At 45.6% G+C, this 14,647-nt stretch overlaps 2 protein-coding genes across 3 annotated transcripts in view; both read right to left on the bottom strand.

Annotated features, from left to right (window-relative positions):
* Positions 1–14,647, bottom strand: part of scube1 (signal peptide, CUB domain, EGF-like 1) — a 591,791-nt gene that overhangs the window by 105,776 nt on the left and 471,368 nt on the right. For both annotated transcript variants that reach the window (XM_083632214.1, XM_083632215.1), the window contains one exon: positions 7,749–7,871. In XM_083632214.1, coding sequence (XP_083488340.1) covers positions 7,749–7,871 — 123 coding nt within the window. The remainder of the gene's footprint in view (positions 1–7,748; positions 7,872–14,647) is intronic.
* mpped1 (metallophosphoesterase domain containing 1) overlaps positions 1–14,647 on the bottom strand; it is a gene marked incomplete at both ends in the record, with an annotated part of 437,213 nt that overhangs the window by 342,294 nt on the left and 80,272 nt on the right. The gene's annotated exons all lie outside the window — the stretch shown is intronic.

Raw genomic sequence — 14,647 nt, 5'->3', positions numbered from 1 at the left:
GGACCTGATACCTGTCTTCAGGGGTGTCACACTAGGCGAAACCATGTCCAAAAGACTGACATGCCAGTCTTTTCGTCGGGGCGTCGTGAGGCGTCCTAGACGTCCCGACTGGTCCCGACGCTGGTCTTTGATTATGTCACACTACAAGAGGTGAAGACGGCCGATCGTCGTCCCCGACGGTCATATTCGGGCCCGACGCTGAAAATCTGTCGCGCACGACCAAATCGGTCTATTATCGGGCTGAATTCGTGTAGTCTGAACCAGGCATTACAGTACGTGCTTTGTGTCCTTTGTAATTGTGTATGTGACATCTATGGACTAAGTGTCTGTCAATAAAGGTTTGATTGATTGATTGATTGATTGATTGATTGATAGTATGGCTAAGTAGGCTATATGGCCATTGTTGGTTCATATGCTTATGCTGGAAGAGGGGGTGACTTTGGCCCTCTCTTCATTGCGATCGCATCATTGCACGTTGTGCAAAGGGTGGACATCATTTCATGCAGTGAGGGGCTGTATGGTTGTTAAAAGTTAATGCGCAGAGTTGCACCGCTCATGGGCAGGCAATGCAAGCAGAAGGCTGTTTTGATGCCATTTGATGTAACGTTAGTGCGGGGAGGCTGGCTGAATATAGCGGGATGATCCGGGATGTGTGTAGTGAACGGGGGCTGGCTGGTATTGTCGGTCTTTTTCATGTCAAGGACCCCTAAACTGAGATAAATTAGACGACGGACGCCCATCTGATAAGATGTTTGCTTTTAGTTATTTAATTGCAGAAAATATATGAAACCTATGACCAGGGGCGTCATGCAAGCCAACAATCTGAGGGGGCGAACTCTGGGCCGAATTTTTGGGGGGTTGGAAGCCAGATTTAGACGAATATCTCATTTTAAATTAACAGACAGAGCAGGTGTAACCATAAGGCTATTTTCCAAACTGCTCAGCCTCCTGGAAAGATCCATAATCACCAGACTAAGTACATTGCCACTGCCCAGGCTCAATGGACTTGACAAAAAAGGGAGACCACACGTTTCAAAGCAATGTAACACAATGTTTATTTTGGCTGGTATTGCCTTTTCAGAAGGTAGAAATCTTTTCTCTTCCATTAGTCTCATCTAGGTTGTCAATTTTAATGGTTTTAGTTACATATATATTTACTCACCAGGTGGCGACAAAGGGTAAATAACAGCCTTTTGTGTTGTACTGTATGTAGCCTATACAGTATTTATGTTTTTGTTTTAACTACAAACATAAATAAATGTCAACTTGAAACTATGTTTCAACTACCATACACAGCCTATTATTATAGCCTATGTTTAAAAAAAAAAAAAAAAAAACTCTCTCAAAAATCAATTGCCCCCTCAGTTACAATGGGCATGACGCTTCTGCCTATGACCAAAATAGTCATACATTCTGTAATTGTGCTACTTATGGATGATATTATAGTGAAAATACATTATTCCCCTTTTTCCTGAAGGACCCATGGGGGTCCCCGGACCCCACTTTTGGCCCATTTCCACCGCTGGTATCAGCGCGGCCCCGCCCAGCTCGTCTCGCTTTTTTGTCTCATTCCACCGATCAAAAACGTGGACAGCCTGGGTTGAGTGGGGGTTGAGTCATGCTAGTTTTGGTCCCTGCTTTGTTGAGGTTCCAGCGCTGTGGACCCGGTACCATACAGTGATGTGAAAACACTGCAGATGACTGATTGGTCTGGCAGAATCGTGTTTACTGTATCTACTGTCAATGCTGGATACCAGTTTAGTGAGGCTTACCTTATCTTCTGTTATTTCCATCAGTCTTTTATGTTGCTGCCTTCGGCTCTGGTGAAATAAAATCGATCTCCTTGCTCAGCTTTAAAGGCCCATTCCGTTGGTTTTGGCGAGAAATAAATGTGCACAAAGTGTTTATTATTGGCACTGAGTGAATGCGCCTTGACGTAACTTAAAAATGGCGACCAGGGGCGTTTCTCTCCGACCAGCCGTTCAGAAGATATATGGAAAAACCGCAGTTTCGAAGTGGATAGCATCTCCCGCCACAGCTAGAGGATGTGACGTCTCGCGCGTTCACAAGCTTGTGCTCTTGTCCTAGACGCTAACAGGAAATGGCTGAAGTAGCTTTTAACGTTACGCTCGTGGCTAGCTGCTAGCTAAAGGAAACAACACAGACTCCAGAAAAAGTCCAGACTAAATAAATAAATATTTATCTAATGAAGCCCGTCTGGCCAGACAGCAGCAATGTGACCGACATCGGGGGGAAACTAGAGTCAGGACTGTGTTTTCGGGTTCATGAAGGGAACTTTCTGCTTGTAGCTACTGTAATGTGGTTTTGACCAGATAACGTTAGCTGCTTGCTAATGGATTTTCAAGATTCAAGATTTTTACTGTCACTCCGTAGTACAAGTATCTGACCACCTGGTCAGAAACTGCTAACATTACCGTCTTGTGTGAAGTAATGCAACCCTAACGTTACTACCGTTATGCTTATGGTCATGGAACATTATTGTTTGACTGCATTTAGCTGCGGTGGTGTGTCTGCCTGAATGTTAGCTTGATGCTATACTCGGCTAACTAATAGATTTAGCTATATTTATAGAAATTACCACCAGCCCCACTAATAACGTTACTGTCTTGTGTTGATAATTAATCTAACAGTCGGAAATATGCCTAACGTTAGCCTACTGTCTGTTATGCTTACGGTACATTGTTTGACTGTTCAGTTTGGACGGTACTGTACATACAGGGGGAGCAGGCTATTTCCTGGCTTCTGCTAACGTGAGTATCCACTTCCCGCAGCCAGCAGGCTCTGACTGCAGTTGGTTGTTGGCTGCATACTAGTAACTTTAGCTTGATGCTAATCGCGGCTAACTAATATTAACTCATTGAGTGCCATGGACGAGTATGTTCGTCATTTCGTTTAGTAACGTAGAGTGCCAAGGACGAGTATGTTCGTCAATTGCGTTTTTTGACGGTGGGACGTGGATCAAAGCATCAGGCATCTCCTGTACAAATATGGGAGCTATTGAAGGTGTATAACCTATTTTATGGACTCATTAGGTGGCGACAGTGCTCTCCAGATTACAGAAAGGTCCGGAAAACTGCAGGAAAAAGCCGTGATCAAAGAGAAACCGATGCATGCTGCAGCCAGAGCCATATAGATTGCTCTGTCTGCAGCTGAAGTTGGCTGCGAACATCAGTCAATCCGCGCCCACAACTGAGCTCCTCTGCCTCTGTCTGTCTGTCTGCATATAGTTTCTCCACACGATTACCCGCCAGAAAGGCAGCACCCGACGCCGAAGGGCCAAACCTTTCCCTGCAGTCTCGTTTGGCATTTCCTTGTCGCGCTGGGAGCCGCCCGGGAGCCGCCCGGCGCAAAAACGGAGGCTCCGAAAATAGACTGGGTGCGTGTGGGGAGGAGTTTGCAGCTGAGGGGGGGAGAGGGGGGTGGGGCACGCAGGCTCCACAGAACTACACCACGTCACTACATCAGAAAATATTAGCTAGAGTCAGTGAATGTGCTTGAAATGCTTCATTTCACAAAAGGCTGAATATCTCAGCTTATAATTTGAAACCTGTCTTTTTGTTCAAAACAGCCTATCTTCTCCGGCTCATAACTAAAGAACGGAAAATGGTATCAATAAACTTTTTTTTGCAGATGATAGAAGATAGTCTCCTCGTTCTTTGTGCGTGTTCGGTGTTTACATAGTAATATCACACAATATTCTGTGGGCCTTGAGAAATCACTGAAAACGCTCTGAAACTCTGGCACTGGGAGCTTCCTTTCTCCAAAACATGCGCGTAGCCACGGGTGCGCTAGGGTGTGCAAATGCCACCCAGACAGGCCACTGGCGCACCCAAAAAAATGGGGTAAAAAAGTGTTTTGTTTTGTCTGCAAAACACATGTCAACGCTGTCATGCACTGTGTCCAACTGTCCGCCTGCAAGTAAATCCATAGAGAAAATAAGTAGCAAAGAGCGTTCCCATCTGCAACGAAAATCACTTCCTTGTTTGCCTGAGACGCATGTGTACCCATGTGTCTCAGGCAAACAAGGAAGTGATTTTCGTTGCAGAGAGGTAACCCTCTTGGAACCACTCTTGCTGGTTCCTCTCGCTATGGATTTACTTTGAAAATGACAGTTTCGCGTACTTTGGATTATTATTTGATGATCGCATGGTGAGTACACAAGTCACAACATGTATGTGATTGTTTCTAGCGCTGTTGTGTGTGCTTTTGGGGGAATGAACGGCGGTAGCATATTAGAGACTGCCACACTACTGTACTATCTAACTAGCGTTAACAGTACTAGCAGCCCCCATGTATCACTGTGAAACGCACTTTCTAATGCACGCCACGCACAGTGAAGATGTTGGCGGCGTGTCCCTTCGCATTTAACGTTAGCCAGGAGACTTTTCAGTCATGCATCTGCATGCGTCTCAGATTTCTAATAATATACGGGTCCACACGAACATGCCAACCAAATTTGCGTTCTTTCCCGACTAGAACACTCATTGGAAAAAGTAGGTGAGACTTTTTTGAGATACTAAACAAAGTGGTTTTACATGTTGCCAAAAAATACAATTTAATTGACTGCTTCTACCTGCTAATAATGAGTGCGAAAAGGAGCAAACAACACACAAATATTCCTCTAAATCTGGTTTGAAAAGACCCAAAAAAAATTTGCCGGCGGCCTCGCGGCCGCCACCAAATGGTCCGCCCCCTGGCACACCCTGGCTTTCTGTGGCACACCCAATGAGCCGAGTCTGGCTACGCTACTGCTCCAAAAGTGGCTGGCACTCAATGAGTTAATTTACATTTATAGAAATTACCACCAGCCACCAGCCCCACTAATAACGTTACCGTCTTGTGTGGATAATGAATTTAACAGTCGTAAATATGCCTAACGTTACTGTTATGCTTATGAAACATTGTTTGATTGTTCAGTTTGGTCAACTCCAGGCATTACAGGGTACCGTACATACAGGGGGAGCAGGCTATTTCCTGGCTTGTGCTAACATGAGTATCGACTTGCCCGCAGCCAACGCAAGCCAAAACACGACCAAACATGCCACAATAACGTCACCTAATTCATCCAGAATCCTTCCTGGGCATCTCGAGGCTGATCTGACCGATAAATGTCCAGGTTGCCGTTTTCAAGTGACTTTTATGAGTTAACGTTACAAAGCAACGAACAGCTCTGCTGTTGCCAGGCAACTGCTTGTGCGCGTGCGAGGATGGTGCCCGCGCGTCAGCTCGTTCACACGCTGCCTGCAGTTACACTAACGGCCACCGGCGTCAGTAATAGTGAGTTTTGACAGATTGGGCCTTTAACATGACGGTGGTTTTCAATTGTTTTGAGAGAGAAAAAGTCCGCTCCTCGGGAAGCCCTTTGTAGTTGTGTGCTACGTCGGCTCCGCTAGGCTGGAGGTGGGGGTTTAGTGAAGCCGTGGTTTTGCCTGGTGAGTTGCCGCCGGGGTAGTGGGCTGGCTTCCCTTCTTCCCGTAGCGTACTCCCGTCCCTCGCGCAGCGCATGCATGTGAGTTTGAGTAACAACAAAGTGATATCCATTCTCCTAGCCGATTGTCACATTTGCCCATGTACACTGTAGGTCATTTAGAGGCACCAGTATTTAATAACCAGTTTAAAAGTTCAGTGTATGGATTTAATTTTAACGTTATACATTATAGGCTACTTCGGCTATGGGCGGAGGACAGATATGCGGTCGCTATGACGACCAGGTGTGGGCGGAGGCGAGTAAACTTGCTATGGAAACAGAGTCTATATCAAGTAGAGACGAGTAAGACCAGAGGCCTGTACTACAAAGCAAGATTTAGGTTGATCCTGATAAGTTTGGGTTTAAACCTGGTTTAGCCGTACTACAAAGCAAGTTAACTTCTTACCGACATATATTTCCATAGCAACTTGCTTCACACTTAACCTGGTCCACAGCAGGTTAAGTTGCAAGGATAAGATTAGACCTTAAAAGGCACCGCCCACGAACCAATCGAATCAGCAGTTTGGAAAAATGGCCAACCACTTTCTGGATGAGTTTCCCATCGAGGAAGGAGCACGAATTGTAATGTTGAATTAATCAAGGAGTAAAGCCTTGCACTTGTTGCAGGCTATATTTTAATTAAGCCCTACTTACCACTTTGGAATATGTTTTTATATAATCATTTTTGTGCTCTCAAGTAGCCTAGATACGTTGTTTGACCCCGCTGATCGATTGCAGCTGAATAGTGAGTGGAGAAATATCACTAAACCGGTATAAAAAGGTTACATAAACGTCTCCAAAGCGCACGGTGCCTGTGCGCAACGGAGCTGAGACTGACGTTGGGTTGGAATTGAAATGGTCATGCTAGAATAGCCTACTACATCTAAGCAATTTAATATGGGATCACCTGCACACAGGCGATCCCATATTAAGATGATTCATATCTAGGCTACTCCTGCATTTTGCAGCTGCAACTGTGTTGCTTTTGGCCTGTATGATGTGATTGAACTTCATATTTCCAGCATCATTATATGAAATATGGAGATATGCGACTCTGCTGACAATAGCCTATATATGTGACCACAAAATAGGCAATTTTTTATAAATGAAATCTATGCCCGCACGTACCATGTCGATTCAGTTCAGAAGCATTTTTTTTTTTTATTATCTTTTTTTTTTTTTTGATTAGCCTATAGGAATTATTCAATCAGTGCGACTAAACACATCATGAGATCATTATTATTCATTGAGCCTAAATGGTCTATACATACGGATTTTAGACTGAGATAGATTACACATTGCTTCCACTCACAAAAAAGATATGCCGGTTTTATTGAGTTTATTGAGAGGGTGAATTGAGCTGCTGTAGGATACGTGGAGGTAGAAACCGCTCTTCAAAGAAATTACTGGTGTGGATAAAAGTGGTCACTTTAGACAGTCATTCGGGAACAGTAATAATATCCAACGCAGATTTGTATTCATTTGTTTCATTCAATGAGGAATAGGTGTGTCTGGCGCTGTAGGAGTTTTGGAGCAGTCCATATTGCACTGTGATTGGCAGTTGTTAAAAACCACGCCTCTATTGCGGGCACGAGCTCCAGTGCACGGGCATTTTCATGTGCACGAGCTCTCAGCTTGATTAGAAAAACCTGGTTTGAGTTAACGAGTGGCAATCGACGTTTGTAGTACAAGTTAACTACAATTGAGCTGATCTGGTTTAGACAAACCAGATCAAGGGACAGATCCTGGATCTTCTTATACAACATTCGTGGTACAGAGCCCAGGTCGAGTAGAGCTGTACTGTGCTGTTATATGTGGTGGAAATGAGCCATTTGCGAACCACAGGCCTACTTTGTGCAGCTTTATCTCTTTAACACATCACATTTACTTGAAATGACAAAAAATGAACAGTTACAAATTACACCAGTTTAACCACATGGGTCAAGAAATGTGGTCAAAACACGGCTCAGTGGACTTGCAATGCGCAGCACGTCCCGGGAGTGCGTGCTGATAGAAAAATCTTCGGGTACGCAGGAGCGGTCGCGGAGGCCTCGCCCCCGACGCGCCTAGCGCAATGACATCATAATTTTTGGCTTGCGCCCCCTTGCGCCTGGCTCACTAGAGTGACCATGAATTGGGCCTAAAATGCAGGTTTTGAGAACATGTTGAGTGCTTGTCAGTGGCCGGCGCTCCAACCTGGCAAAGGAGTTCAAAGCAATGTGATTGGACTGGGTGAGATTAGCAGCTGTGGGTCACTGACCTTGGCACGTCCGCTCGTCAGTGAGCAGCTTGTGGCCTTTCTGGCAGCTGCACTCGAAGGAACCGACGGTGTTGCGGCAGAAGTGGTCGCAGCCTCCATTGTTCTCCAGGCATTCGTCAATGTCTGGATGGAGAAAATCACAGAAACATTGTTGATAAAACATTTTAACATTCCAAAAGGATATATCTATAAAATATAAAATATTTCATGACATTCACTGCTCAACATTTGGCAAGGAGGCAGCCATTACTGTTTTGCTAGTGGCGTCCCTGATTGGCCGGTCACTATGTCAACTACGAGGCGGGTCGCTGTTTGGCTCGTCTGCTTTGCAGTTTCTGCTAAGATTCCACCAAGGGGATGGGGCCATACGGAAACGAGGAACGAAATGAAATGTGAGTTCACGTGACCGGCTGGTTTACCAGGCTAGAGAGGAGGAGGAGGAGGGGAGGAGGAGCAGAAATCGGTTGTGTGAAAATGTTAAAGAGCATGGAGCAGGGTAATTCCTTTGCTAAATGTATACTTAACCTTGTCCCTATGTCCATTTGAAAAGTTAATGCATCATTAAAAAAAAAAAAAAAAAGTTTGAAAAAAAATATGGAGAAAAACACCTTCCTTTTTCAGAAGGAAATAACAGACTTTTATTCTGTTAGAAAAAGCCTGCTACGTCACAGTGGGGAGTGGCTTCCGCGTGCGTGTCTCCCTCTCCCCTCCCACTCTCGTCAAATCCATGGTCAAATCAGTCGTATTTCAGGACAGATAGCAGGTCAGGTACGTACGCTAGTCAAAGTCAATCAGTCAGCCAGTTAGTCGGTCGGTTAGTTGGTAGGTTAATCACTAGTTAGTTTTTAGTATATAGTTAGTCATTTAGTCAGTAGCTGCCTGTAGTAAGTCGTTGTCAGTGAGTTTTGGGTCGGGTGTCGCCAGGTTACTGCATGCAGATAACAAGCTGTCAGCTCCACTCTGCTGCTGCTGCCTGTCTGCGTGACACTCTCTTTCTATCTCTCTCTCTCTCTCTCTCTCTCTCTCGGTGTGTGTGTGTGTGTGTGTGTGTGTGTGTGTGTGTGTGTGTGTGTGTGTGTGTGTGTGTGTGTGTGTGTGTGTGTCTACGCTGTGTGATACGCTCTCTTCACTCGAGGGAGGGGGAGGCTGCGGCTCCTTCCTCCACCGCTGCTCTGCTCTGCTCTGCTCTGCTCTGCTCTGCTCTGCTCTGGGGTCCGCTCTGCTGTGAAAAGAGAAAGAAGGAGGAGGAGAAACCGCCACCTCCACAGCCAGCCACCTCACACACCCCAACTGTGCCCGGCTCGCATGCCTCTCGGTCGGCTGGCCGGACAATATGCACCCCGCTGCAGCAGCAGCTTTTCTCACTGTGTTCGGGACTTCGGCTCTCGGCCAGATGGCTGGACACATACGTCACTTTTGCGCGCGCGTGTGTGTGTGTGTGTGTGTGTGTGTGTGTGTGTGTGTGTGTGTGTGTGTGTGTGTGTGTGTGTGTGTGTGTGTGTGTGCGTGCGTGCGTGTGTGTGTATCGAATTACAGTCCGCACCTCGGCCCGCCTCCGCTCGCTTGTGTGTGTGTCAAATTACAGTCCGCACCTCGGCCCGCCTCCGCTGCTTTCAAGCTCCTTCACAACTCTCTCTCCGCGGTCCGTTGTGGGCTGTTCCTGCTCTCTTTCACTGTCAAAATTAGCCTGAGGACCATCACATGCATGTGCATAAACATTTGCTACCTCCTCTTCCTCCTGAAAACCGGCGTTAGCATCCATAGTGTGTGACTGACAGCCCTGACCTAAGTGACTACAGACAGAGGGACAGACGGGCATGCCTGGCGACTCCCTACACTGACGTCAGAGTTTTGGGGTCCAAGATGTCAAAATAAAAGTTCAAAAAATAAAACGACCCCAGAAGTCACTGTAGTGTATATGTAAGTGTCTTAATGTGAAAATCAAGTTCCTCCATAATTCACCTACACATTGACTGATTGGGGTCTCTAACCTGCCCCATGCTCTTTAAAGAAGAAACTTCACATTCGTTCCTGTTTTCAACCCAATGTGAGTAACATTACAAGTCTTCAATTGTGAATTAAACTCGCTTGTTTCCATGAAGTCGCTCCATTGCCACCAATCTAACGTTATCTGCCAGTAATTCTGTCCATTTTCTGCCAGCTAGTTGAATTCAACACTGACATTGTTGGTCAGGATCTGTATTTTGTTTTGCACCTTTCAATATTGGTAGTGATAGCCTGCTTCAGTCGCCTGCCTCTGTGCTGTAGTAGTATCCAAGCCTGCTGGGATCTCTCGTGCAGAGCTCCGCTGTGCTGTTGCAAATGTGTGTGGTATCCCAGCGACTTCATAAATTATAAATTAATCGTCTGCGTGTGGGGGAGGGGGGTAATTTGTTCGAACTTTATTTTTGGAAAAAGCGACAGCCCTCGCTGCACTAGTGCCTCCTTTGGGCGGTCTGGGTGCCTGTTCGGGGGAGGGGAACTGGGGGGAATAGCGCGATCCTCCAATGCGATACGTCCTGCCGGTGAAACTCCTTTCTGTCAGGTGAAAAGACACACACATATATCAGAGGAAAAAGGCATGTGCTAGTCTACAACTCCGATCAGAGGGGGTGGAGCAACGACTGGGACAGCAGGGGGAATTGGCCAAGTACAATTGGGGAGAAAGCGGGGGAGGGGGATCATGGAAAAACAAGAACAAAAAGTTTGAGAACCACTGATATTTGGTGTCTTTGGCTGTCGCTGAGGCCCTGATCAAAACATCACTGCTCTGTGTGTGTGTGTGTGTGTGTGTGCGTGCGTGCGTGCGTGTGTGTGCGCACTGATATTTGGTGTCTTTGGCCGTCACTAACTGGGTTTCCATCCACCTCTGGATATTCGCATTTACCCAAAATGCGAATATAAACTTGAATGGAAACACCAGAAATTCGAATAAAGGTCGAAATATCGCATAAATGTTTTTATGCTTGGAGGGGGTGGATTTATCAGCGTATCGACAGTAGGAAGATGCGAACTTTTGCAATGGAAACAGAGTTTGCGAATTAACGATGACGTACCAGATGTGACTTCACTTCCGCTTTATGCTACTCCAGGGGGAAATGGTGGCGATTAGCGCCAGGCAGTCTGAATGAAATTGAATGTAACGTTCCCAATTCTATGTATTAAATTCTAAAAAAACGACCCTCAACATTTGGGAAGGCTAAGCCACACAACTAGTTCGTTATAATCTAACATCATGCTTTGAAGGCGACTTTACGACGATGAGGACGGTGATCATCACCGTCACCGGGTGAATCAAAGCAGGTCTCCGCTGATAGAGATCTCTTACAGGCACACAGGCACGTTACGCCTCCTCCTGACGAGAAGCGCCACCGACTGCTCAACCTGCCGACTCCCAAAACTCGCTAAACAAAACTGAATGGAAACATGCATAAATTCGCATTTTATTTTGCGGATTTTCACAAAATTCGCTTGGATTATGCGATACATTTGGATGGAAACCCAGTTACTGAGGCCCTGAAGAAAACATCACTGAAACAATTGCCTTAATTTATTGTACCAGGTGGTCGAACTTAATTTGGATTCCTCAATGCCACTGCCGCACGCACGCACGCACGCACGCACGCACGCACGCACGCACGCACGCACGCACGCACGCACGCACGCACACACACACACACACACACACACACACACAGAGTGATGCCATGATTAAATCTGCATTAACACCTCGCCCCAGACCTCTAAATTGGCAGACAACACGGTAAAAACTTCACTAATATACTAAAAATCTATTCTAAGCGCTTGGTGAGAAAGTCTTTACTGGCATGAAGGTGTTAGAGATTGGCGGAGGGGGGAGTGAGGGGGTGAGCAAACAGGAATAGGCAGCGCTGAAAGACAGTCGTCAAGTTTCCACCCAAGTCCCGACCACAGCCGAGGCTCAGCCAGTCTCTGTCACGCACATACTGTCACTGCATCGGCTACAGATTAAGACTAAAACACATCCTGTCACTGCATCGGCTACAGATTAAGACTAAAACACATCCTGTCACTGCATCGGCTACAGATGAACACTAAAACACATACTGTCACTGCATCGGCTACAGATGAACACTAAAACACATACTGTCACTGCATCGGCTACAGATTAAGACTAAAACACATCCTGTCACTGCATCGGCTACAGATGAACACTAAAACACATACTGTCACTGCATCGGCTACAGATGAACACTAAAACACATCCTGTCACTGCATCGGCTACAGATGAACACTAAAACACATACTGTCACTGCATCGGCTACAGATTAAGAGTAAAACACATCCTGTCACTGCATCGGCTACAGATGAACACTAAAACACATACTGTCACTGCATCGGCTACAGATGAACACTAAAACACATCCTGTCACTGCATCGGCTACAGATGAACACTAAAACACATACTGTCACTGCATCGGCTACAGATTAAGACTAAAACACATCCTGTCACTGCATCGGCTACAGATTAAGACTAAAACACATCCTGTCACTGCATCGGCTACAGATTAAGACTAAAACACATCCTGTCACTGCATCGGCTACAGATTAAGACTAAAACACATACTGTCACTGCATCGGCTACAGATTAAGACTAAAACACATCCTGTCACTGCATCGGCTACAGATGAACACTAAAACACATCCTGTCACTGCATCGGCTACAGATTAACACAAACACATACTGTCACTGCATCGGCTACAGATTAACCCTAAAACACATATTGCCACTGCATCGGCTACAGATTAACACTAAAACAGATACTGTCACTGCATCGGCTACAGATTAACCCTAAAACACATACTGTCACTGCATCGGCTACAGATTAACACTAAAACAGATACTGTCACTGCATCGGCTACAGATAACACTAAAACACATACTGCCACTGCATCGGCTACAGATTAACACTAACTAGAACGACCGCAACGCGGAGTTATGCCTCTGCCATTAGTTCATTCTACAGTCCAAATCGCCATTTGAGGCAAATTGGAAGAAATTCCGTCAAGGCGCTCGTGAGATGTTGCGTTACAGAGCTTGAAAATTGGGTGTGTGAGGTCACAGTGACCTTGAACTTTGACCACCAAAATGTCCTTGAGTCCAAGTGGACGTTTGAGGCAAATTCGAAGAAATTCCATGAAAACATTCATGAGATATCGCGTTAACAAGCTTGAAAATAGCATTTGAGAGGTCACAGTGACCTTGACCTTTGATAACCAAAATTAAATCAGTTAATCTTTGCGTCAAAGTCGATGTTTGAGCCAAATCAGAATAAATTCTATCAAGCCGTTCTTGAGATATTGCGTTAACGAACTTGGAAATGGCGTTCATGAGGTCATAGTGACCTTGAACTTTGACCACCAAAATGTAATCAGTTTATCCTTGAGTCCAAGTCGATGTTTGAGACAAATTTGATGAAATTCCGTCAAGGCATTCCTGAGATATCGCGTTAAACAAGCTTGAAAATGGCGTTCGAGAGGTCACAGTGACCTTGACCTTTGACCACCAAAATCTAATCAGTTCATGCTTGAGTCCAAGTCGATGTTTGAGACAAATTTGATGAAATTCCGTCAAGGCATTCCTGAGATATCGCGTTAACAAGCTTGAAAATGGCGTTCGAGAGGTCACAGTGACCTTGACCTTTGACCACCAAAATCTAATCAGTTCATCCTTGAGTCCAAGTCGATGTTTGAGGCAAATTTGATGAAATTCCATCAAGGCATTCCTGAGATATCGCGTTAACAAGCTTGAAAATGGCGTTCGAGAGGTCACAGTGACCTTGACCTTTGACCACCAAAATCTAATCAGTTTATCCTTGAGTCCAAGTCAATGTTTGAGGCAAATTTGATTAAATTCCGCCAAGGCATTCCTGAGATATCGCATTAACAAGCTTGAAAATGGTGTTCGAGAGGTCACAGTGACTTTAGTCTCGCTAGCCAGCCTCTCTTCCTTTCCGTCAGAGAGTCTGGCGCCATGGAAACAGGCAACAGGGATAAGCCCTCCCCTGCTCTAAAGCTGCTCTCCCATTCGAGCGGCTGTTTCGGTGGCAGCAGGATATCCGCTCCCCCGCTTGCAAGCTCTGTCACACGCTTTGTCATTGGCTCCGACCATGTCAATCAGCTCCCATGTGTGTCGCTGTAATGCTCCCGGCCGCCGAATGTGAAAACAACGACGCTAACTAGCTAGCGTAGAAAGCTAACGGCAGAAACCTACAGGCTAACTCGTTGCTACACGCTGAAAATGGCAAGTTTTGAAGAAAATTTGGATTGTGCAATAAAGAAGGCCTGCTCGGCACAAGTTCCACCCCGAAACTATTTTCCAAGGGCACTAACGCTAAGCACCGCCCAAGACGAGGATGATTGGTTTACCCAAACAGAGCATTTTTTTCGCAATCCCACAATGGAAACCTGCGACGCCAGACTCTCTGACGGAAAGGAAGAGAGGCTGGCTAGCGAGACTACAGTGACTTTGACCTTTGACCTTTGACCACCAAAATCTAATCAGATCATCCTTGAGTCCAAGTCGATGTTTGAGGCAAATTTGATTAAATTCCGTCAAGGCATTCCTGAGATATCACGTTAACAAGCTTGAAAATGGCGTTCGAGAGGTCACAGTGACCTTGACCTTTGACCTTTGACCACCAACATCTAATCAGTTCATCCTTGAGTCCAAGTCGATGTTTGAGGCAAATTTGATGAAATTCTGCAAAGGCATTCCTGAGATATTGCGTTAACAAGCTTGAAAATGGCATTCGAGAGGTCACAGTGACCTTGACCTTTGACCTTTGACCACCAAAATCTAATCAGATCATCCTTGAGTCTTAGTGGATGTTTAAGTCAAATTTGATGAAATTCCGTCA

This window comes from Poromitra crassiceps (genome assembly GCF_964638095.1).
Source record: "Poromitra crassiceps genome assembly, chromosome: 2".
Lineage (NCBI taxonomy): Eukaryota > Metazoa > Chordata > Actinopteri > Beryciformes > Melamphaidae > Poromitra > Poromitra crassiceps.
The sequence above is the reverse complement of the archived record's forward strand: the minus strand, read 5'-3'. Positions and strand labels throughout refer to the sequence as shown.